General features: G+C 32.5%; 1 protein-coding gene across 8 annotated transcripts in view; it reads left to right on the plus strand.

The window, feature by feature from the left end:
* The first annotated feature begins 3,675 nt into the window (after window positions 1–3,675).
* Window positions 3,676–27,052, plus strand: part of Synd (protein kinase C and casein kinase substrate in neurons protein Synd) — a 44,465-nt gene continuing 21,088 nt past the window's right edge. For 4 of the 8 annotated variants that reach the window (XM_080161151.1, XM_080161155.1, XM_080161153.1 and 1 more), the window contains exons 1-7: window positions 3,676–3,849; window positions 4,141–4,210; window positions 10,538–10,583; window positions 10,899–10,945; window positions 17,762–17,845; window positions 23,227–23,305; window positions 25,488–25,569. In XM_080161151.1, the coding sequence (XP_080017277.1) occupies window positions 4,153–4,210; window positions 10,538–10,583; window positions 10,899–10,945; window positions 17,762–17,845; window positions 23,227–23,305; window positions 25,488–25,569 (396 nt within the window). In that variant the 5' untranslated portion in view covers window positions 3,676–3,849; window positions 4,141–4,152. Of the gene's footprint in view, window positions 3,850–4,140; window positions 4,211–9,780; window positions 9,900–10,537; window positions 10,584–10,898; window positions 10,946–17,761; window positions 17,846–23,226; window positions 23,306–25,487; window positions 25,570–27,052 lie in introns of those variants that run through there. The other 4 variants (XM_080161154.1, XM_080161152.1, XM_080161150.1 and 1 more) reach the window with 4 other exon arrangements.

Below are 27,052 nucleotides of genomic sequence, written 5' to 3' on the forward strand. Positions count from 1 at the left end.
TGCTCTGTAGGTAATATTATTTACTAGACAAGGATGATAAATCCTTAAAGTGAACTTCATAAAGTAACAATGAAGGACATACTAACTTTTGTGCTACGCTCATGTTGTATCTAGCATTTTTATGTTTATATCTTAACCCCCCCCCCCCCCCCTTAACTTATCAGCTAGTTGTTCTTCAAGGGATAATATGAATATTATCGACAATTCTAATAAAATCCACTTTGAAAATTTATTTAACTTAGTGTAAACAAATAACAAGAAGTAATTTTTCTATTTCCTGAATTCATTGAAGGGGGGGGGGGGGGGGTAATGCAACCATCTCGTAATCAGTGAGCAAATGGCACTTAGAATTCGAATTTCGATCTGAACTTTTGCATGTGTAATTCTTGGTAGGTCTATTTTCCCTAAATTGAACAAAAAGTTGGAAAAGTAACGGCAGGTGGCTCAGCTGTTTAGCCGTTTTTTGCCTATTTTCAGGGTAAATCCGTCATCAATTACGTAGGAATAAACTTTTTAAAACATATTTTTGGTTTAATTTATATTAAATGATAGCAATAACCATTTTAAAACGTTTAGTACCAACAGCTACCGTCTAGAACCGTTTGATAGCGTTTTGGAGTGGCAAAAAAAATGGCAAAACGGCTGAGCCGATAGCCGTTACTTTTTAACTTTTTGTTCGATTTAGGGAAAATAGACCTACCAAGGATTACTCATGCAAAATTTCAGATGGAAATTCGAATTCTAAGTGCCATTTGCTCACTGATTACGAGATGGTTGCATTACCCCGCCCCCCCCCCCCCCTCTATAAATGACTGAAAGAGTTAATTGTAAGGTAAGCTTTACTTTAGTTGAGATGTTTTATAGCTATTTTGGTCCCCCCATTAGGTTCTTTTCGAACCCACTATTTTCCCAAAAGTATCAGTCTAAAAATGGTCGTTTTCCTATAAAAAAAATACTACCGATAATATTATTTTTTTATAATTTAATTATGTTGAAATGTACAGGGTGCGCCACATAAATCCGGACTTTTTTTAAACGGCCATAGCGCCAAAACTACTTGACCTATCAGGACGTTTGACCCCACTATAAAAAGCTTAGGTAATGACCTTTTTGCCCATGAAAATCTTTGGACGATGGAGAACATGAACGCCGAGCTGGCCGCGCATATGTTCAACAAGGCATATTCGAATTGCGCAGATAAATTACCGTGGATTTATGACTTGGGCCTACTAAATCTGATCTCATCCCATCTGTAGGTGAGATGGACTAATGAAACTTGCTGGAGATACTATCAGATACCTAGTGAAAACACTAAAAAAGACTAGAGCTCTCTATCCCAGCTGACTTGGCTGTAGTACTGCGACAAAGTTTATCGTAGTAGATTTTAAGATGTCAAAAACATCAAAAATCTTGAAAATTTCTCGGTTCTTGACTTCAGGGGCCCATATGGAACCTTGAAACTCGTTTTAGACTATGTATTGCGCTGATAACCCTATCTTAATCTTCGTGCCATTTTTAAAAAAGGTATACAACGTTGTTCTAGCTTAACTGTGGCCCAAATGAGAGCCGCCGTGTCAAATGGTAGCTTTAAAGATGGGTTAATTTGGATCCTGCTGTTACTCACTCCTTAAGGAGATGTGGCCTCCCAGCAGCCCCTATCTTAATCCATGGACTTTTGGGCCTGGAGCGCCATTAAAGCATGAACCAATAGATGTGCCTATACCAAAAAGACCTCTCTCATTGCTCCTATCATGGAGAACTTCGCCTGCTTGAACAGGGACATGGTGACCAGTGTCGGCGGGCGGTTCAGGGGGCGGGTAGAGGCGGTGATTGAGGCTGGCGGCGATTTTATTAAATAATCTAATAGTCATATACCTAGGTTGCTTCTCAGTTTTTAAAATTCAATAAAATCTTAAAAATTGACGATTTTATGTTTATTTGTTTAAAAATAAGAAAAAGTCCGGATTTATGTGGTGCACCCTGTACAATAGTAAAATTTATGTTTTCTCTGGCAACTTGTTTGGCTTCCCATGTAAATAATACAAAATGAATAATAATATATCCAATAGGATAACATAAAATGGTTCAATAGATTATTAGATAAGTAATAGAGTAGATAATCTAGATTTTTATATTTTTTGTCTCCTTGATAATGGATGGTATACCTAGTTTAGGAGTTTAAAAAAATTCAAGAAAAATACATACTTCTAGCCTCAGCGTGGAGCTATAAAACAAACTTGACTTTCCTAACCTAACCAAAAATAAGCATACAATGGTAATTTTACAGTATTTTTTGCAGGGTTGCTCTAAAAGCTTCACATAAAAGCATTACATGAGCCGTTTCTGATTTTTTTTGCAGAGCAGACAGACGTCAAACTATTGAATCCTCTTAGATTATATATAATTTTTTTTTAGCTTTATATTCATTAATATTTTATTTTAATTTCAGAAATAAAATACAAAATGCCAGACAAATGAAAATCACAACCAAATAAAAAGAAAAAGTGACATTAGAATAAAAGAAAATTAATAGTGAAAACCCAGCATCACAAAATAACAACAAAAAAAAAACCATCACAGCAAATAATTTTGAGGGAAAATATAATCTTATTTCACGTGTGGCTGGTTACTAGCAGTTTAAGACATTTATTAACTGGTGACGAGATTAATTGTCGTTCTTTAAGGGAAGGCTAATCAAAATAAAGTTATTTTAAATGAAATATAATGTATTTGCAGAAGAGAAGTTGATCAATAATTTAACTTGTCATTAAGGGGTAATTAAGCTCCAAATAAGAACAGAGCTTAGATTATTTAGTACTTAAGTAACTTTTAGGCTATGATATGAAAATTAAAAATATTTGTCTTTAAGAATATTTGTTAGTCCTTTCATTTTTTATATTATTACTTATTAAGTCATTCCAATCATTAAATAATTACTATGATGTTGCACCAGATTTTCATGTACTCTAATAAAGTAATATTTCCTGCTGGCTATCCCCTCACTTAACGGCCCATCACCTCCCCTCCGACTATATGAACAAACTGACCAATAAATGAGGTTAATAATAGCGATTGATGTTAATTTTATTTCCTTTTTATATATCCACGCATTTCATATCCATTCTTGTTCCTTATTTTATTGTCAGAATTAATAAACTAATTTAAATGTTATACAAATCAATAATAGAAGGAATAAGTGTTAAAAAAAAATTTATTTCATTTTCCACAATACTGTATGATTTAAACTAACTTTATAGGAAACTTATTAGTAAACTTTAATGGTGGAACTATTTTATTAGTCTCAATTTAATTCCTTATCCTTGAATTCTAACTGACCTTCATTCTTAACATATTAATTCCTTGTATTAAGTATTTAAATTAAACGTTTCTACATTTTAGCGAAGATAAAAACGTTTGAACATTGATTTCATAACGTACTATTAATTTCTCGTATGTGTGGGGAGGGGGGGGGGGTGCTTGTTAACCAATTAGGCTAGCCGTTTACGAGATTTAATTGATAAATATACATACATCTTCATATAGCAGGGGTTTTAATAATTCTTCTTCTACAATTTGTTTATATTTTTCATTATAATTAAAAGAACAATTTTTTTTCGCTTGGTACAATTTTAATTTTAATTAAAGCTTAAATTTATTATTTTTGATTAACCTTGAAAGGTGGTCACAGTTAGTTACAATGACGTGAGTACGGCTTCACTGATTAACACATGTTAATATTAATAACAAGTTAATAACAACATCGATAAGAAGTGATTAAAAAAATTTAAGTGAAAATTTGTTGTCTGGTGATATTGTGGTTGGTCAGTAAGTAACTGTTCAGGGTCAAAGGTATAGTTCCATGTAGATTACAATGGTACTTTATTACCACTTAACAATCAAACTAATAGTGTACAAACGTTTTTACCAAAAAATTTGTATCTATGCGGCAACACCATAGGGTACGTACATCACTTTATCGTCCATTGTTTTATCCCTTAGGTCAGCATATTGTTATTTTGAATACTGTGTTCATTCGAATAGAAATATAATTTAAATTCTTATTCATTTTAAATTGGAAAACTTGCTAGAATTCAAATTTTTACTGTAACTTCACTTAATGGAACTATTTACCCTCTATAGTGATATTTTGTGATGAGACTTGAGCAGGACAACATGTCCCACACAAGCGACGATGCAACTGTACTGCCAGGTAGGACATTTCTTCTCCGGATAAATACTCCATATTGGGCAAATTTGTGTTTGGACAAATTCCCCATAATATTTTTTGTTCTATTTTATGAATTTATCTTGTGGGTATAGTCCAGGAATGGGTTGTTGGGCACTTGATTTGGTTTTGGGCGGCCCAATCACCAAAAAGTGATTTTAGGGCACTCTTTTGGACATTGGACACATATCTTAGAAAGCATATTTTTATTCTTAAAAAAACACTTACTATAAGTTAATTTATATTATTAGCAATTTATCATTGTATTCCCTGGCATAGACGTTACACGCGTTAAAGAATAGCTTTACTTTTATTAAAACTACTGAATGCAAAATAATACGTAATATTAAATTGCGTACATAAATCTTGTCAAAGTCATAAAGTTGACAAACAAATTCAACATTTCTATTATTTAATGACATTTTTAAAATTCTTTATTCAAATAAATCATGTTTAAATAATTTTCATAAAAAGCGCAGATATTCTTTATTTTATAACACAATGAAATAGGTTAACTGTCCGACTGATTCCTTAAGGGGGGGGGGGGGCGGGGGGGTGGCGTAATGACATTTTGATTTAAACTTAAACCGTGAGCAAAATGGTCTAAATATTGAGCTAGACACTTGAAACTTGGTACATAAGTCTATTCCTATAGATACTACATCTAAATGAAAAAAAAATTCAAATTTTGCTCATGGTTTAAGTTTAAATGTCATTACGCCCCTCCCCCCTTTTATCAACCGTTGGACCAATTAATTTTCATGGAATATATCAATTGGCCATTCCATGGTTCTGAGGTATTTATTATAGGAATACCCATTACCAAGATCATTAAATTGCCTATTTTCCTCTTACTCTTGTATGTATAGTATTATTCTTGTTTTATTACACACTTTGACAATAAGGATTTTAGACCTTCATTAAAGAATTGTTTATGTCTACATACTTAATGTTGATAATATTTTTAAACAGAACGCTTATATAGAATAGTAGCGAAGCCAAAAAGATGTTAAAAAAAATGTGTTTTTTAACATAAGACAGACGTCAGAAAAAGCTGTATCGCATAGGTGGACAAAACGACATAGATTACCTATTTAGAAGCTTCCCTACAATAAAGTCAAATTTTTTGTGTTAATTCTTATCAGCTATTATGTCGAGTTTGTTTACATTATTTAGCAACATTTCTTTGAAACATAGCTACTCTACAATTTGTCAGGTCTGTCAGATAATATTGATTAAAATTAAATATTTTTATAATATATAGGTAATATATTACAATAACGTCTTTTATTCGTTGACTTCTCAACTTTGGAGACTTTTATTGAAAGAGGAATATGCACGAACAAGAGCAAGTGATTCTAATCACCTTCCAGCGGTAATTCTAAATGTTTAATTGGTGAATTTACTAGGGTTATGTTTAATATCGTTTTATCAATTTAAAAAAATAGGTTTCACCATGGTTTTATATGAAAAAAACTTGGAAATGTTAGGCATTTTTTTGAATATACATCTATTAATGTTTTGTTAAGCTTAACTTGCTATGACAAATAAGTAATCTTTTTCAATGAAAAATGGTAGTTTCGAAAAAGGGATGGTAATTTGTACACAGTTTTAAATTAGTGTACTTTCGTAATTTTCAGCATTTGGTTATGTTTTGGCGTGTTATTTTATTTGAACTCAACAAAGCATTTTATGATATTTCATCAAAAATGGCTTAACATTTCAAAGTTTACTTCATAGAAACCCATGGTGAAACGTAATTTTTTAATTGGTATAACTATATCAAACATAACCCTAGTATATTCACCAAAAAAATAGTTAAAATAACTGCTGGAAGGTGCTTAGAATTACTTGCTCTAGTTCGTGCATAGTCCCCTTTGATTGATTGGTTCATTACATTGAGTGTCCAATTATTTCAACAATTAATTTTAAGGTGTAAATGTTTATCATTTGGGATAAACACTTATTTATCTGTCATTGTCTTATCCCTTTAGATCCCTTATTTGTAATGCTTTGGCGTCTTGATGGATCTTTACTTAATGTCATAAAAATTTTTGAAAAAAAAACTTTTACCTAAACTTTTATTATTTTTGTCAGTATCATGATGTTTTTGTTACGTATTACATATTCTATTTAAAATCATATATCTATACTAGGAAAACATTTTAAGAATTCTTTAACTATTAGTCATTAGGTGATTTCATAATCTTTTAAATCAAATAAAAAATTGTTATAAATTCTTGTATAACAAGGATGGTAATGTCGAGAGAATGATGTAGTACTTGAGAGAATCTTATGAGATAGGAACATTTTTGGGGATTTTATTAATTAAATGATTTTTTTCTTTCTGTGGTAGTTTTCGGCCTTATGCTTTTCCCTGTTCCAAATAATTAAGATCACACAAAACTAATCAAATTCCATATTGAAGTATAATCAAGGTATACATTTTCCCATATTACTATGTTAACTTATTTAATCATTATTATTAAGGACATTAAAGATTTATAAACAAAAAATTTAGGAATAAAGATTCTGAAAAATGTGTTTTTTATGATTTGGTTTTTGCCAATCCAAGTTTCATTGTAAATATATTATTAACCCCTTGAATTTTTTCTGCATAGCATTCCCACACAGGGAGAGGGACAATGGGCTGTTTATTGCACTAGTCCCTAAAATTTTATTTCTTTATTCGTTGACTACAACTTTGGGGACTTCAGTGAATTTTGATTGGTTGTTTAATTAAGTTGAGTGTTCACACGTTTCATCCATGAATTTTACCTTACAGTAGGAGAAATTTTGTGTATCATCATTGGAATGTACAACATTTTATCGGCCATTGTCATACCTTTAGATCCCAGTTTCTGTTTCTCTTCTGACTTCTAATACCGTGCACCTAATAGGTCATCATCGAATGGTTTAACGTTTGAAGTCAGTTGTTTGAGTAGCAATTCGAACCTTTGACTTATATGAGCGCTATCTGACTATTTATATTAGGCTTTTTTACTTTTTAAAAACGAGGACTATCATCAACAATGATAGATAAGGTTTAAAATATTTTCGATAAAGTTTCGGTTTTTTTTTGTTGTTGTAAAGAATCGTAATTTATTGATATCTTAAGATATTAAATCATAAAGTTATTAATATTATATTATTTTTAGTACGTACGGGAAATCCATGTAAGATATTTATATTGTATGCTTCTTAATTCTGCACTTAGACTAATGTTTTAAAGGGTTAGAAATCTTCGTATACATATTAATACACTTTTTTTTCGACAACAATTTTTTCCGTCCTAATACCGCTGCCGGTATTTTATACAAAATAGTCAATTATAGATAGACATGTCCAAAGTTTAGACAAAATTGGTCCACTGGTCCTAAATTAACATTAAAATTTCCAATCCCCCTTTGATGAATCACTTAAACACTGAGCCAATTATCCCCCCTAAAATTCAACTTAAGCTTAGAATATAAAAGACACGTTAATCACACAAACTAATAAATTATCAAATAATAAGAAAAATATTCTGTAATTTTAATTTAATTGAATCGTGTATTTATTTGACTGTTTCACCTTATATGGCTTGGCGAGGATAGAACCCCTGTATAATTACATCCTTCTTTTGAAGCATATTGAAAATAAGGTGTAAACGTTTGTAGCGAAAGAAAAAATGTCCTAAACGAAATATGGCACAATTCTTACATGATTCATATTAATTAAAAAGGCAGAATATTTATCACTGTTTTATTTTCATGTATTACACAAGTAAAAAAAGATAAGGAATAGCAGTAAAATTCATAATTTTAATTAAGTCAGTAGTTAAATTTTGTGTAGATAATATAATATGTTTAAGTGATAAAAAAAAATTTGATTTATTTTTATAATTCTTAATATCCAATTATTATTAATGATGCAAAGTAACAGGATGTTTGTTTCTCAGCTTTTATATAAATTATTAATAGCGCAGATACTTTAAAATTAGAGTTTGTCTATTAGTCCGAATATTACAACGTAAAAATGCGTTAACATATAAGGTTTTTTTATTTTTATTGTATTTTTTGCAGTTTACTAAATTTAGCTATATTTTCGTAATATCGCACCACTACATGCTAGATTTCACTGTATTATTATCTTAAAACAAGAGACAATAAAATATTTTTTACACACGTTTTATTGGTGTATTGGTTTTATGTAGAAAAGGAACTGCTTTTCAGTTAATTTTTTGTAATTTTTTAAAAGCGAAGCTTTTCTATAATTAGGGTCGGTCCGTCCGTAACGGATAGCTTTATTTGTTAATTTAGGCATGTTAGAATTGTCCTATCGATTTTAAATTTTGCATGGTGATTTCTTTAATAGTTAGGTACGATTTAGAAAGCGTAGCAACTCCATAATCATCACCAAAATGTCAGTACGTCCATTTGAATGTTGATTTTTTAACTTTTTTAACAACAAAGAGAGAGGTGGGTTTCTGGTAGAATCCGTAAAGGTGTGTGTTTTAAGGCTTGAAAATAGTAGTAGAACGATAATATTGACTAAATATGTGTATTTCTTATTGAAAAGAACTATAGACAAGTTAACATAAATTTGTATCGTTCTACTACTGTTTTTTACTTATATAACACATAACCTTTACGGATTTTACCAGAAACCTACCCCTTTCTTTTTATGTGATCTAATCATCCGATTGATCTTATTTTTGGTATATTGATTCCTGGGACAACAAAGTATAATGTAATAAGCGAAGCAACTCTATAATCAAGTCCTAAAAATGTAAGTATGTCCATAAACATTATCCTGAATCAAGCAGTTTTTCAACAAATTTACTTACAATTTTCTTTTGACTCTTATACATTTATATTATGATTATTCAGTTCCGACAATATACAAGTGCTAATGTCCGTTTGTCCTACCGTTGTCATTCTTGTTTCTTTCTAAATTTCATTTTTACTCTGATATTAAGGTATGTCTGCCTTCTTTCTTTCTTGTTTGTAGACGCCTGGTGGATTTTTCAAAAATTGGAAATGTGCATAATTTGAATAATATGTTTATTAATGTTTTTTTTTGTAAATTCCATTTGTCATAATTTTTAGTTCATAGTCCTTAGTTCATAATTCAAAATGATTAAAATTCCTTATTAAATGTCCTGAAGATTCGGTTATGTGAATTTTGTAATGAAATAACAAAGCAATTTTCAATAGAATCTATTTCTCATTTAATGCCGAATACTTATCAAAGCTTAATTGCAGTTGTAAGTTCTAGAATGCGACTATCATGAAGTAATCCAAAGAACCACAGTTTTGATTGTTAATTTTATAATGCCTAATGGCTTTAGAAGGTTTATTTTGGTGTGCGTTATCTTAATGATTTGATGAACTCAGAGAAAAATAGCCTAAAACTTACTAAAATGAATACAAATTATCTAAACAGATTGAATTTAATCAGAGTAATAATTTTTGACACTTATGAATACTAACTTCAGCGTCACTAACTATAGGCAATTTTTTAAGGAAACTACCTTCAGACTGACGCTGAGACATTAAAATACTGTATTTAACAGAAAATTTAAAATACTAATATATACCTAGTAAATCTGTAAAATAACTTCTAGTCAAAATGAGATCCCGGTCTGGGAGTATTCTTACCATGACAATTATTGAAGAGGAAGGAGAAAGAGGTAGTTTTATAGCAGCTGTGCTCTTTAAAATACAGATTAGTAAACATTTGGAAATAACCATTTGTAGGGGTGCTACGATGCTTAGACATCACTTTATTAACTCCAATGTAGATTTGGAATAGACGTGTTCTTGCGAACCATCCAAAGACCTCTTTTTGTCTCGCATCTAGTAAAAAATATTGTTGTGAATATTTTTATAGCACAAAGCAATTTATTTTCAATAGGATGTAAATTCATAGAATAACGATAGTTTTGTCACAAATAGGATAATAATTTAGTGTTCATAATAACGAGAATGCTAGGTTCCATTTATTGCACAGCTTTTAGATTAAATTTTTGTATAATTGAAACATAATAAGATAGGATTTATTATTTTCCAAGTTGCAAGTGGATCATCACAACATTCTTTAAATATGTATTTTAGTTTCTTTTAGGATAAGTTTGATAATTATTTTTAAAAGGGGGTTATTATGGATGATTGTTAATAATAGTGATTTTATCAAAAAGTTAAATACTTTTGTATGTAGTATCCAAAAAAAATGTGGTATCCAGGGAATATGAAAAACATGATACCAATTTATAAGTTTATGCAATAAAACTTATTTGAATTTAAAATATATTAATATTTATTATTTTAGGTTCAGAATCATTTTGGGAACCAGGGAACTACAAAAGAACCACAAAGTAAGTTATGCCTTTAAAAATCCTTTTTGTTGATTAAATATGATTTGCTTTTTTAGTATTTTTTATGCTATTTTATTAATGCCTTTTCCCTTATTACAAGACCCTAGGGACCTCTAAATCAAAGGCTTCAAAAATATTTATCACACAGTGTGAAATGTGACCATTTTTCATCTGATTTTGGAACGTTCTTGTCATTTTTTTGGTTTTAACGTTGACTTACAAAGAGTCAGTTTATTTCTAATTCTAAATTCATTTGTTCTATGCAAACTAACTTTTTAATGAAGTTATTATAATACAATTTTTTTTCAATTTTAGACGAATTGAAGATGGTGAAAAACTGTGTAAAGACCTCATTGCATTGGGTAAGTATTTTTAAACAAGGATGACAACATCCATAAAAGCGAAGCACTGAAACGGTAAGACAAACGGACATTAACACTTGTATAGTGTCAGAACTGAATAATCATAATATATATGTACAAGAGTCAATGGCCAACCTACCTCCCCTGACCTTTCCTTATGCTCTGCCCACCTTGCCCTTGATTTCTCCTGGCACACCCTTACCACCCTCCGTTCTGATCACCTTCCCATTCTCCTCTCCATTCCCGAAATCACCAGAACCCCCCGCCCTGTCAAAACCTTCCACAACTTCCATAAAGCAGACTGGGACACCTTTACCCTAGAAACTGAAACCCTTTTTGAAGACCTTCCTGACCCTTCCTCCTGCTCCCAAGGTGAAGCCACTTTCCGCCAAATCCTCCAAACTGCCTCCAAACACACTGTTCCTGCTGGCTTCATCAAAAATTCCAACCCTACCCTCCCTCAGTCTGCTAAACCCCTTATCCAGCAAAGAGACTCCTTAAGAGAAACCAACCCCCATGATCCTCAAATTCAAATCCTTAATGACCAAATCTCCTCAATAGTAAACCAACATTCCAACAAAAAATGGCAAGAAACCCTTTCCAAATCCGACCATAGAACAAATCCTTCCAAATTCTGGTCCCTCCTCAAGTCCCTTTCCGGCAAAAACAACTCCCCTCCCTCCAACCAACCCATTTCCTTCAACAACAACAAAGTCCACACCTCCACCTCCACATTGCCGAATCCTTCACCAGTCAATTCACCTCTGTCTCCCGTCATACTTCCAACCCTTTCTCCAGAAAAATTATCCGTAAAATCCGCCGCCGCAACCACCTCAACAGAAACTTCCAACCTTTTACCCCTGCCCTTGTCCTTGAAGCAATTAAAAATTCCTCCAATTCCTCTGCACTTGGCCCCGACAACCTTAACATCCTTCACCTTAAACACCTTGGTCCAAATGGCATCTCCTACCTCACTAAACTTTTCAACCTCTCCATCTCCGCTGCCAACATCCCTGCCATTTGGAAACTATCCAAAATCATTGCCCTCCTCAAACCTGGTAAACCCCCTGACCTTTCCACCTCCTACCGCCCAATCTCCCTCCTCTGTCCTGCAGCAAAAGTCCTTGAACGCCTACTCCTCCCCTACCTTAAACAATCCCTCTCCACCCACCCCTCACAACACGGCTTTAAACCCCTCCACTCCACCACCTCCTCCCTCCTCAACCTTTCCACCACCATTGCCAATGGCTTCAATCAAAACCTCCCCCCCAGCCGCACAACTGTTGCCTCCATCGACCTTTCCAAAGCATTTGACTGCATTCCCATCCACCTCCTTCTCCAAAAAATCTCCTCCTCCAACCTTCATCCCAACATCATTAGATGGCTATCCTGCTACTTGCGTGGCAGGATGGCTTTCTGTTCCTATCAAAACACCAATGCCTCTCCTAAAATTGTCCACACTGGCGTCCCCCAAGGCTCTGTTATCTCCCCAGTCCTCTTCAACTTCTACATAGCAGATGCCCCCCACATTCCCCCTGCCCACATCTCCTCCTATGCCGACGACCTTAACTCCTTCCACTCCTCCCCTAACATCCCCCAGTCAGTTGAATCCATCAACTCCCACCTCTCCTTAATCGCTGACTGGGCCTCCACCAACGGCCTCTCCATAGCTCCCAACAAATCCACTGTCACCCTCTTCACTTCTGACCGCAAGCACCAATCCAACCTCCATCCTCAAGTCCAAATCAACGGCTCCACCCTTCCCCTTGAGAAAACCCCTAAAATCCTTGGAGTTACCTTTGACACCTTTTTCAATTTCAGTTCCCATGTCTCCACCATTTCCTCAAAAATTTCCTCCCGCCTTAGAATCCTCAAATGTCTGGCTGGCACCAAATGGGGCCACCAGAAGGAGACTCTCCTCACCACCTACAACACCCTCCTCCGCCCCATCACCACCTATGCCTGTCCTGTTTGGTTCCCTAACACCTCCAAAAACAACATTGACAAACTCCAAGTCCTCCAAAACCAAGCCCTCCGCATCTGTACTGGTTCCACTAAAAAATCTCCCATCAGCCACCTCCACCAAGAAACCAAAATCCTACCAGTACGGAACCACCTTTCCCTTCTTTGTTCCCAATACCTGGCCTCCTCCCTCCGCCCCTCCCACCCATCCTTCCACAACGTCACAACCCCCCCTGGCCCTAGATCCAAAAAATCCACCCTTCAATCCATGTTCCTTCCTACTCTCCAACCTTTTCTTTCCCCCGACAACACCCTCCTTCCCACAAACTACAAATCCACAATCTCCAGACTCCACACCTCAGCTGTCACCCAAGCCATAAATTCTTACCCCCCTAATCCTGTCCTTAATCAAGCTCCCCCTGACATCAACCCCTCCGAAATCCAACTCCCCAGGCACTACAGAACCATCCTCTCCCAATTAAGATCCAACTATTGCCCTAAACTCCAAAGCTACCTCCATTCCATCAACGCTTCTCTTACCCCCAACTGCCCATCCTGTCCTGTTAATCCTACCCCAGAAACAGTCCAGCACCTCTTTTCATGCCCAAATAATCCTACAAATCTTACTCCTATGGACCTCTGGCAAAATCCCACCCATGTAGCTGCCTTCCTCTCCTCCCATCCAAGTTTCACCAGCCTTCCTCCCCTCCAACGCCCCCCTCCAGAGCCCCCACCATAAGCCCACGCCCCCCCCCCCCCTCACCCCACTGATGACTACCCGGACCGGAAACTGACTATGAGCAGCCAAAACAACAACAACAAGAGTCAAAGCAAAATTGTAAGTAAATTTGTTGAAAAACTGTTTGATTTAGGATAATGTTTATGGACATACTTACATTTTTAGGACTTGATTATAGAGTTGCTTCGCTTATTACATTATACTTTGTTGTCCCAGGAATCAATATACCAAAAATCAGATCAACCGGATGATTAGATCACATAAAAAATTGTTGTTAAAAAGTAAAAAAATCAACATGTTTAAAATGGACGTACGGACATTTTGGTGATAATTATAGAGTTGCTACGCTTTATAAATCGTACCTATCTATTAAAGGGATCACCATGCAAAATTTGAAATCGATAAGACAATTCTAACATGCCTAAATTAACGAAAAAAGCTATCCGTCACGGACGGACGGACGTACGGACGGACCGACCCTAATTATAGAAAAGCTTCGCTTTTAAAAATTAGAGAAACAATACGTAGATGGAGAAATAATATTTACGTTTTAGGAAGATTTGTGAATTTTTGAGAAAATTAAGTTGTCAATGTTAAAATAACAAGGCCAACTACAGCAATAAGTAGCTCAGCATCAAAATTCTTACGACAATTTCAAATTAAACAATAGCTTCACTTAAAAAAAGAATAAACAATAGACTGTAATGTAACCAACCAAGCCCTAAAATGCAAAAAGAAGGCTGCTGATTACACAAATACAAAGGATTGCACGAACTACTTAACAAATGCGTCTTTGGGAGGGATAAGGATTAATAAAATTATATATACTGCTGAAGCTTTGCAGTATTCAGACAAAAAACCATTTAATTGCACAGAACTAAGTGTTCTATTGCATGTTTTTACTACGCAAGAGATATTTAACCATTTAACTAACCATATTTTTCCCTAAATATTAATATATAAGAGGAGTAAAAAACTGCAAAGCGGGGAATAATCAATAATAATTAAGGTGAATTACAAATCTACCCCCCGCCCCCCCCCCCCCCACAAATTAGTAGTAGCTAAAAAAGAACAGAGGTGGATTCTTAAAAAAAGTTTGCCCCACTAATCGCTTATAAGGGCAAAATTGTTTTTGTGATAAATCCACCAAAATCACAATAAAAATCAAAAAAAATCATAGAAGGGTTATGAACATAAGATTTTATTCAATTTTTGTAGATTTTTATGTGATTTTGGATGATTTTTAATGAAAACAATTTTGCCCCACTAAGCGATTAGTGGGGCAAATTTTTTTAAGTACCCACCTCAGATTTAAATGTAGCTGTTTAGGCCGAAACTTGAATATTATTTCATATAAAATTTCAATTTTATGTCTTTTTCTGAAAACTTCCTGTTAGAAAATAATCATAAATTAAACAGAAAAAATACTTTGATCACTGAACATTGTTTAAGATTCTGTTTAATGGAATCTATTGATTCCTATTTCACCAATTATATTTCATATTATTTGTCCTTATCTCTGACTGCATTATAGTCTGTATCTCTTCCTATCTCTACCAACTTGCCATTAACATCAATAGATAGAAGGATAATTGTATTTTTATCCTGTATTAGTGACTTCACCCTTAGTTTCAAGTGGCTATACGACAAGATGAAAGTTAAATGTTCGTCTCTGTCCGTAGATTTAGTTTTTGTTTAAAAAATATGAAAAATTATCTTAACTATCTTTTTTTGATTATCTTATACCCCTTCCTTAGGGAGTCTTCGTAAACTCTTGCCAAATAGCCTTAAACCTTTCCTGGATAAATGATGGTTGTCTGAAAATTGAGAAACCACCGGTTCACCATTTTTAAGATATTTTTTACAAACAAACAAAGACATACATCATGTTATTTTAGTAAAAGCTTTGAATTAAATTAAATCTATAATAAATTAATAATAATGTTTGTTTTTAAGTTTTTCTAAAACCTTTTTTCCATGCCTTAATTTTAATGGGTTAAATATTATTCTATCTGCATTATACATTAACATGTAAAGCAGGGTCAGCTATTCAGTGATTTAATTGATACAACCCATGTTACTTTTTTCATTAAAGCGAAGTTCTGAAACAGTAGGACAAACGAACGTTACAATTTGTATAGTGTCAGAACTGAAAGTCTAGACAAAATTGTAGGTAAATTTGTTGCAAAACATCTAATAATGCAGGATACTGTTTCAAACAACCGAACATTTTTCGGACTTCAATATAGAGATGCTTCGCTCTAATATTGTACCTTGTTGTAATAGGAATCGGTATTCCAAAAATAGAGTTTAGGATGACATAAAAAAATTTCGTTAAAAGGGTCAAAAAGCAACATGTTTTAAATGGGGTATGTTTTTACTTTTACCCATGTATGGCATTACGGATATTAACAATGAAAATTATGTTGACAACTTGAAAAAAAAACAAATGTTGCACATTTATAGTAGTTTAAACTCTTTAATGAATATCCCTTTCACTGTTTTCCATAGTGTTAGGCATGTCTAATTTAAATCTTGCATATATTAAAATATGTTATAAGGACGTTTTCAGAATAGAGTTTACTCCATGTGAATATTATGAAAAAATAACAGAGTCAAATTTTCTAGGGTTTTAACTATCCCGTACCCAAATACGCATTTAATTCTTCTCATAATATCAGAGGCTAATCTGTTCAGTAGTTTACGAGATCTTATCTGGCATACTTACACTACTTCTCTAGTGTCTATAAATCTAGTATCTATAAATGGGGACATTAACACTGTTGTTGTGGTTAATGTTCTATAATATTATTCTATATAGAATGCATTATAAGATAGAATAAGGTGTATTCCTTAAGGGTAGGTCAAAGGGTATAAGATTGGATGAGTTCCTAGGTTTTGAGATATTAAACTTCATTCACATTGTTCATATTGCAGCATTCTTTAAGTTTGATATATCCGTAAAAGAGTATTTTTTAATGCTTCAATGTTAGATAGTTTTTTTTAAAAATGATTTCGTCGTTTTCCCATTGAAATCCAAGAAATCTTTTATTTAGTTTCTAAATTAGATTGTAAAAAAAGATTATATTCATGTTAGCATCTTATTTTCTAGGATGCTAATTTCCATCGAAGGTCGAAGAAGTATTATTTAGGGTTTTGGTTTAGGCCATAAAAAATGATAAAAAATATTTATCTCCCCTTTTCCACAACTTCTCTAATTTATCCTTTTTATACCTACCTAAACATATTTTTGGTTTTAAAAAAATTACACTGTGGCTCTATAGACCAGTTTACATATGTATAAATCTTTTACAAAGGAACGGATAAATATAATTTAAGAGAAGCCGCGTGTTTAACACTTGTAAATAGGGCGGGGGCATGTTCTAAGATGCCCTACCCTCTCTGTACATTGTACCTACTCCTACGCTACTCTAAATAATTCATAGGACTTGTACATTATTATAATAACAGCAAAGTAGAAGGCTACTTGAAGAAATTATCTTATTGTGATTTTATCGGTTTCTAAAAACTTTAGAATTGATATTCCAATGGTGATTAATGTTTTAACTAAATACTATAGAATATATTATTAGATCAGCCAAAATCATAGAATATTATATGTATTATTATAGATGAAAGGCTAGGTGGGTAGACATATACATTCTATTAATTTTCTTTAGTATTAAATTTTTTTTAGTGCTGTGTTGAGTTATAATGGAGAAATGGATTTATTATTACTTGGATCTTAAACCAGATTATCATGTACTGTAATAAAGTGAACCTTGTAGCGGGCTAAAATAATGATTCCATATTTCCCCAACCCCTCCGCTCCTATTGGATAAACGAACAGACCTATAAATAACAGAGGAAATAGCAACCTAAATTGACGACAATGTTTCCCCTGTCATAATATCTACGTATATTCTACATCCATTAACATGGGAAGGTCCTTATGTATGTCTGTTTAGTAAAAATAAATTAACTTACTTTCTTTAAATGTAAAATTAAATGAGCTAGGTATACCTAGTATCTGTTTTTTTTCGTTTAAATGCTGTTTAGTTTATTGCATAAATGTCCTTGTTTGCGAAATTATACTTAAAAATATTTTTATTTAGTGCAAGAACGAGCAAATATAGAGAAGGAATATGCGAAAATGCTGAAAAACTGGTCAAATAAATGGAACAAACACATAGAAAATGGTAAGCTTATTTTTTTTATTAGTGAACGTACAGATAAAATTATTTATGAAGTAGATGCTCATTGTCAAAAACATTGCCCTCTATATTATGTAGCAGCTAAAAATTATTCGATTTGATTTAAAATGTGACAGTAGAACATTAATTGTCAGTCATAATGTAGATTAGTTGTTCAAAAGGAAGTTATTTTAAAAGTCTGTTATTGATCTCAGTAATATTACACAGTTTATGTTATATTAAACAAGGATTACACATTACGAAGAATAACCATTTAAGGACAAATTTTTAATTTTAATATTAATGGAATTTTAGTCTGACATGCTTAAGTAGCGTAGCTACTTTCTATTTTTTGCTTATTTATGAAACATTAATTGCTTTAATTTTAATGATCTCCAAATAAAATGTAATATTTAGGTAGGTATTGTTATATATGTACATCTCTTTAAAACAAACTTAATAATTGCCATTATTTTTTATCTTATTGCTCTTGTCCTAAATTTGAAATGTATAGAGTTGCTACGCTTCTGAACTAGAAGGACATGGTTAGTTGTAGCGGAAGCAGTAAATTGATATAAGAGAAATGAAATATGGGGTTTATTGCCAAGAATTATTAAGAGATAACTATTAAAAGCGAAGCTTTTCCAAAGTTTTATTCCGTATGTTTAAAAAGTATGAAAATTTTCCTGTTTTTTGTGTATATTTTAAAATGTCATTAATTTTTTACGTACTACAACATTTTTTACAATTCACAGTCTGTCTAATATATTAATCTAAACCACACTTGAAACTGTAATAAATTATATTTGTTTATAATTGGGTGTAAATACAATACTAATAATATTTTATTATAGCTAACTAGTAGTGGAGTAGATTTATAAGTTAAAAAAGGAATATAAAAATATTTTTGTTCGTCTGACGAAACCCTTTTGATTCTTTATTACTTCCCCCTAAAGCTTATATCCATCTCGATTTTAGCACATGGGGAGTTTCACAATCCCCCCTGGAACAACCCTGTGCACGCAACTGATTTCACGAGACAGGCTAAATTGTATAAACTCTAATAAAGTATAATTGTAACCAATTTGGTTTGACATTATAACCTGTCTTTGGCCGTGAGACAGAGATAAATTTCATGAAAAGCACATACAACAGTACATAGAAAGATTTATTTACAGATATTTACAAGGGGGCACAGCAGTTTATCATATTGCTCCCCCTTATAAAAAATGAGGGAGGGGGGGGGGTACGGGTACGACAGTTTTTCATATTGTTCCATCCTTAAGTCCATGTTTTAACATTGACTCATTATCTAGTTTCTTAACAGAACAGTTTTAAAATAATATTTTTCTCACTCATAAGAATATGTGTCGGTTTGTTTTTCTGGATGGTTGTGCTTTTGGGGTGTTTGGAAGAAGCCCTGATATCCAAAATTTGGTTTCGCTTTTTTTATGTCTCCTTACCCTTCCCTCTTCCCTGACAATTTTAGTAAGACTATAAGAATTGTTATTAAAAACTGGTTTTTAAGTTACCCTTGAATTAGGAATTACTTGACAATATGCAGAATAATAGTTGTATGGAGATTTGTCTGGTAATAAGTGTCAATGCAATTCAACTTTTTTTTGCTATTCTTTAACATAACAAAAACCTTTTAAAATTACAATTATGGTCAAAACATTTATGCAATACCTAATAATATTAAGTGTATGAAAGTTACCGAAATATTTAGTTAATGTAAAAATAACCAGAGAGATATAGGGAACAATGGGCTGTTTATTACACAAGTACCAAAACACGTTTTTTTTATTCGTTGGCTTAACAACTTTGGGGACTTTAGTCATTGGTTGGCTCATTGAGTTTAGTGTTCAAACGTTTTTACGACTAAGTTTAACCTACAGAAGGGATAATTATGTGTATTATTGGGGATTATCGGTCATTGTCTTAGCTTTTAGTACTCTGGGAATATTTTGCTAATGAAATATTAATTGACTGGATTTGTACTGTTGTATTATGGAAACGTAAAGTAATGAATATTTATTAAATTAGATTTCTTGTCACTTATCCTTCATTCTATCTGAAACAGGAAGATATATTATGAAAAATAATTGGTGCTGATTAAAAAATCTATTAACTATTCAATTTTTAATATTATGACCTTTTCTAGATAAAATAAAATGTAAAATTAGATTTTTTAAATATTGGATGGACAGTCTCTAACGATGTAATATTAAAAGAAAAGAATTGAAATAAAAATGAAACCTAAATTAAGAATATTTTATGCAACCTAGTCTATATTAATACTATTGTCTCCCAAAATGATTCTCCCTCTTTAAATATTGAAAATATGTTATTATTGTTGAATAATACATATAAGAATAGAATGGATATGATGTAGGAAGAAAATATTTTAATTAACAAACTGTGTTTAATGGCTTATTTTTGTTTTTTTTTTAAATGTAAAGTTATTTTCTTTATTATTGTTTTTTAGTTTGATAACTTTTTTATTAATAACAGCCACAAATACATTAAAATTTTGGGGAATAGTCCCTTTCGTAACATCGCCCAATAAGGGGCGATTCGTCGTATTTTTAAAATGTTTTTTTTTAGGTTATTTTAGCCTTTTAGGTTAGGTTATATTGGGTTAGGTGATTGCCCCACAGGGTTAGGTAATTGGCCCCGCAGGTTACGAAAGGAACTATACCCAATTTTTGTTATTTCTATTTTTTATCATTTTTGCGGCGTTTTTTGTTTTTTTTTGTTTTTTTCTCATGGTTAGGGCATTTGCCAAATGATTAATAGCTACTTAAGTTAATCTACAATATTTATTATTTAGCATGTTCCATATATTCCTGAAAATTATTGAATAATGCCCATACAGATTTATCTTAGTTGGTATTTAAATTGGCCAACCATCCAAATTATTTCATGTAAATAGAAATACATGTTAGCAGGGAGGGAAGGGACAATTATGATGCAATATAGTTTCCAATTCTTCTTTTACCTTAAGTATTCCAGCTACCTGCATAAGATTTATTTATCGTTCATTGTCCTATTTCTTTAGATATTCATGTAGAAATGTGTTACAAACGACATCAAGAACTTCACTATTAAATATTGATTTAAAAATTTGTAGTCCAAGACCAGGGGCGTCCAAGCTTTTTATTTTGGGGGGGTAAAAATTTTTTAAGGGGGGAAGGTAATTCGTTTTTGGGGGGGGGGTAAAATGGCGCGCGAAGCGCGCTGCAAATTTTTTTTACCCCCCCCCAAAATTTTTACCCCGGGGGTAAAATTTGCTTGGGGGGGGGTAATTACCCCCCCTGAAATCTGTTGGCAGGGGTAAATTTAGTTTACCCCCCCCAAAATTTTTGGGAGGGGTAATTTAAATTTTATTAAATATATAGTATTAAAAATGCGCGCGAAGCGCGCAAAAATTTTTTTATTAGAGATTTTTTTATTTTTGGGGGGGTATTTAAATGGTTGGGGGTGCCTACGGCACCCCCAGGGTAGGGGTAAATTTTAAATGGGGGGGGTTAATCGCCCCATTACCCCCCCCCCTTGGACGCCTATGTCCAAGACGGTAAAAATTTGTAAGCCTCATCTGTTCAACTAATAATTTCAAAATTTAAAAAGCATCTAGAGGCCCCTAGGGACGTTGCCACTAGTATTCTAAAAAGTATTGTTACATCTGTTAAATGGCTATCCTTAATTTACAATAAAACAAGGATGACAACATCCATAAAAGCGAAGCTCTGAAACGATATGACGGACAAACATTAACTTTTGTTGAGTGTCAGAACTGAAAATACAAAATATGAAAATAAAAGGTTTGACAAAATTATACGTAATTTTGTTGCAAAACTTCTTAAATACAGAATTCTGTTTAAGGACATACTGACATTTTTAATACTTGATTATAGAGATGCTTCGCTCATAATATTTTACCTTATTGTAATAGGAATCAGTAATCAAAAAATCAGATCGATCGGATGATTTTATCACAAAAAAAATTGTTAATAAAAAAGTACAAAAATCAACATGTTTAAAATGGACGTACGGACATTATGGTAACGATTATAGAGTTGCTACGCTTTCTAAGTCGTACCTAACTACTACAGGAATCACCATGCAAAGTTTGAAATCGATAGGACAATTTTAACATGCCTAAATTAACGAATAAAAGCTAACTATCTCGGACGGACGTACGGACGGACCGACCCTAATTATAGAAAAGCTTCGCTTTTAAAAACAATCAAATTAAAGATTTTTGGTTTTATTGGATAATTTGGCTAAGTTCCAATAATGGAATTTGATTGGATGGGTTATAACTGATCTTAGATTTGTACTTTTATATCTCTCATAAAAACAGCAAAGCATTCTATATGTGACTGTCCGTATGTCATTCTAGTTTTATCCTCTCATTCGTTGAAACATTACATATTTAATTTTCTTAAGTTGAAGATGCACTTTCTTAGTGACTTAAATTTTAAATTTTTATTAAAATCGCTAATTTGTTAAAGTTTCCATTTAGTGATACACATATTGTTATCGTAGTTGATTTAAAATTAAATCATTAGAAAACAAATTACAAATATTTCTTTTGTTCACGCCCTTGTAAATTTCTATTCTGAGTTCAATAGATTTTTAAATTTATTCAGAAATGTTAGTTTTCACCTCCTACGCAATTATTAAGGTGCTTTCCCTTAAAGTTACTCATTGATTACTGCTCCCCACCCCAACCTCACTAAAAAATTGAAAATAAGGAAGGTTTTTTTTCCTATTTCTGCGGTGCCCTAACCCTGCAGGGCTATTCAGAACCCAATAAAACTAACCTAACCTGATCTTAAGTAATAAACAATACAAAAAGTATTTATTTTCAATTTATTTAAAAATGAGGGGGAGGTTTCTGTGCTCTACAAGGCAATTTGAGGGAAGTTGCCAATATTAATGTTTCCACATTATTACAGAACACTAAGAATCATAAAGATTATAATAAAGCTTCCCCGAAAAAGAAAGGAAAAATTGTATAAACCTGTTTTACAAAAATTTTAACAAACTATGTAACTATGGTGTTTTATCACTTCTGTAATATTTTTAAAACCGATTTGCTGCATTGACTATTATAAGATTCATCTGTACATTATTATCACAGCTCAAATGCTGTTTATAATATCATTTGCACTTTTGGTTTTCTGCTAAAATGTATAAGATACTTATATTGTTATGATTTTATGATGTGCGATTACTATTTATCTTGCCGAAATAATCGAGCACTTTTGTTTGTTCCAAGTTTTTACAAGAATTTATAATTTTAGACTTCTTAGTTTGGTGGATTTTTAATGACGGAAGAATCAAGAAGAAAAAAATTTATATTATTATTATTTTTTCAGGACCTGAGTACGGGACTACAGAGGCCGCCTGGAAGGGTGTTTGTGGGGAGGCTGATAAACGTCACGATCTTCATATGAGGTGAGATATACGGACAAATACAGTTATAGAGTAGTTGCTCCAGATTGATAAACAAGGTTGGTAACTTATACTGGTATTAAAGCACATAAACAGGAGTAATTGTCGAACGGACAAAATAAAACGATGCTCATTATTTAAATATTAATAGAAAGGGGGGGGGGGGGGGGCGAAAGTGACACTTTTTGAAACCAAAACTAAGAGTCAACAAAGGAACTGAACTAAAAAAAGGGTTACAGGTCTGAGATTTTGCATGGCAGTTGCTTTATAGGGGTACAATATGGAACTGTGAAGAAACGGCGGCGCAACCGCCGAAAACCGCCGTTTCCCGCCAAATTTTTTTTTGCCTTTTCTTGGCGGTTTTCGGCGGTTGCAACGCCGTTTCTTCACAGTTCCATATTGTACCCCTAAAAAGCAACTGCCATGCAAAATGTCAGACCTGTAACTCTTTTTTTAGTGAAGTTCATTTGACTTTTAGTTTTGGTTTCAAAAAGTGTCACTTTCGCTCCCCCCCCCCCCTTTTTAATTCATAATTTTATAAATAAGGACAGTTTTATTACTCAATGGATGTTATCACAATGTTACTAACAAAAAAGAAAAGCATTTTGAAAACATAAATTTTACTCCTTTTAATTTTTAATTTTAATGAAATCTTACATAATTGCACAATACCTTGGTTATCCTAAAAGATACTTTAGTTGGTCAGTCTTTCTTTTTAATTACTTTTAACCTAACATTTTGTATGTTATCAAATCATGTTTTCCCCTTTTATCATGACACTTCGTTTATTTGTCTCAGTTTTTTATTTATTTCCATTTTTATCTGATTCGCTACAAATTGGATATATTAGCCTAAAATTATCAGAAATTTGCTGTAACGAAAATAGACAAGAATTTTATGCTTATCTTCATAGTTTAGGTTAGGTTGATTGAAGACTAAGTTATTCGAATCTAGAGAGATTATATAATTTCTCCTTTTTGCTAAATTTTTTTAACAAAAACCTCCCATAGACTTAATTGGATTTAAACTAATCCGTCTTGTCTTTGAGAAATGTTACCAAGGACAACAAAAATACAAGGAAATTCTAATTCATAATGAGCGCAAAAAAAAATGTTTCTAAAAAAAAAATTCCGTTCAAAGCAGAAGTAGACACACCCTACCGTGCGCCACTGAATTAAAAATTCATCTTCTGACTAATATCTTTAAATATTTTCAATCTATCTATTACTGCTATGAAAGAAAAGAGAAAATCCTAAACCCAAAATTATGTGTAACAGTAGTTGTCATTTATAAAGAAAGTTCATTAATATAATTACAACCAGCGACTATGGCGCAACACGTAGTGCATCCGCTCGTCGTCGGGGAGGTGAAATGTAGGCTTAACAAGGCGTCATAATTAAAGACGTTAAAAATGGTTCCTACCGCTGCTATATCAGGCGCGCGACATAGGCGCGCGAATATTTGGAGTAGGAGGAATGCCTGGCGGGCCCAAAACAGGTGCGGCTCATTGCCATGCACAGTTAGGACTTTTAGGCAAGACTCCTGTTATAGAGTAGCATTGCCTACAATAAAAATTCATGTAGATATAATACGCAATGCAGAGAATAAAGTAACTACGCAAAATCAGTCAATAAAAACGTAATTATTAATTTTCTTTGAAATATGATTCTTCGATGTTTTAAGCAACAGTAAATGAGATATATATTAAGAGAAGATAAATTATATCAAATCTAAATAAAAATTATTTCAAATACATGCGAGTACTATAGAAGGATTGTATGTAAAAAAGATAATTGTGTCTTTGTTGTTTAATAAATAAGAAAAATATAAGATTTGTTGAGTACTTCTCTATAATTCTATCGCTATGGAGGAATTTTAATTTTCTCCGTTGCTATTCAAGATATACGGTTATTTTTTTATTCTCTATAATAATGAACATCAAACATGTAATTTATCTTGTCCATCGGTTTGACTAGTCATGATGCATGATGTTAAAAATACTTTTGAAAGGATTTTTTCTTCCCAATAAATTATCCTTTGTTAAGACATCAGCTTTTTCTATTTCACCTTGTACGTATTTCTATTTCTATTTTTATGCTTTCCTATTTATTAATGTTGTCAATTGCCATTCTTGTTAATATGAAAAGTGTTCTTATTTATTGACTCATTTTTTTTATATTTGTAGGTTGAAAGACAATCTATTAAACGAGGTGGTGAACTCTATAAAGAACTGGCAGAAGGATAATTATCACAGAACAATGATGCAGGTTTGTTTTACTTCTATCCGTAAGTCCTGGGAAGGTTATAACTATTTAGGTGGAGGGTACCATCATGTCACCCTCTCAAGAGAAATCGCTTCTGGAAAGAAATTATAACACCCAGCCCCCCCCCCCCCAAAAAAAAAAACATTTGTTTGACCCATTTCCCTTTTTTTAAAATCTAGAATAAAAAATTGGGTTATGGAATTCAAGTGCCCCTAGTGGCCTAAAGGGGGCGTAGTCGCTAGTGATTAATTAAAGAGGGGCCTTTTTTTACTTGCAAAATTCAAAGGGAAGAGGCGTCACATAGAAAACATAATAAAAAATCTTAATTTTAATTGTTGATTTCTTTATTTGAGCTATTTTTCTAAACCTTTAAAAACTATGACTTTGGCTATGGCTATTATGTATCATTAAGCTATTTGAACAAATTTTCTTTGATTTGAATCATAGTAAAAGGATGTAGAATAAAAGCAGTAATTTAAAAGAAACAAAAAATAACACTTTTATCCTACATATAAGTTATCTTTTTCGGGTCTTTCCCACAAAGTTATGTCAAGCACTCAACTCTCCTTATTTTAGAAATAAATTGAAAATAAGGAGGTTCCTTCGGTCCCATACCTGCTGTGCCCTAACCCTGAAGGGCTTTTTTAAATTGTAATTACCTAACCTAACCAAAAGCAATAAACAAAACAAAAACAAAAAATCTATCATTCCTCCCCCGCCCCTTATTTTCAAGAAGTTTCAAAAATAAGTGGGAAGGGGGTTATTTGTGCTCAAAAAGGCACTTTGAGTGATAACTCCTCTTTTTTTATAGTTCAAATGTGATTGAGAAGTAGAAATTAAGTTACCTAAACATTCCTCTTATCTGTGGTTTTAAATAAAAATGAAAACTATGATTAAGTTGGCAAAGGGTATAGGATAAATTATCCTCATTTTCTATTTTATTTTGTCTTGGCCCTATGATAAAACCTCTTTATAGGAAGGAAATTATTGAAAGTAAAAACTATTTTTTGCCGACTTGAAAATATGTCCATTTTATAATATCTGCTTTTACTGTTGTGGTATGTGATGGGTAATCTTTAAAAAATGTAAGATTTATAAGCTTGGGGATTTGTAAAAGATACCCCCTCTCCTTGTTCGAAATTACTTAATCTGTCTATTCCCCGTTAAAATAAAACCTAAAACACCCAAAGTTCTAATAAATCGCTGACCTGAAAAGACAGGGCTATCACTACACACTGAGATATCACGTTCACTTAATTTATTTTTTTATGGCCATTTAAAAGTGGGTTTTTGAAAAATATTAATCCATTAGGTGGAAAGTGTGAAATAAAATGAACTTTTCACATCTAGAATTATCAAACATTAGAACAGGGTTAATTATTCTGATAGTTGAATGGTAGATGATAAACAAAGTTTAATATTTTCATATGTTATAGGTCAAAAAACAATTTTATGTTAAAGTGAAGGATTCTGCTAATATCCCATT

Source organism: Acartia tonsa, chromosome 5 (genome assembly GCF_053477335.1).
Source record: "Acartia tonsa isolate MP-2025a chromosome 5, ASM5347733v1, whole genome shotgun sequence".
Classification (NCBI taxonomy): Eukaryota; Metazoa; Arthropoda; class Copepoda; order Calanoida; family Acartiidae; genus Acartia; species Acartia tonsa.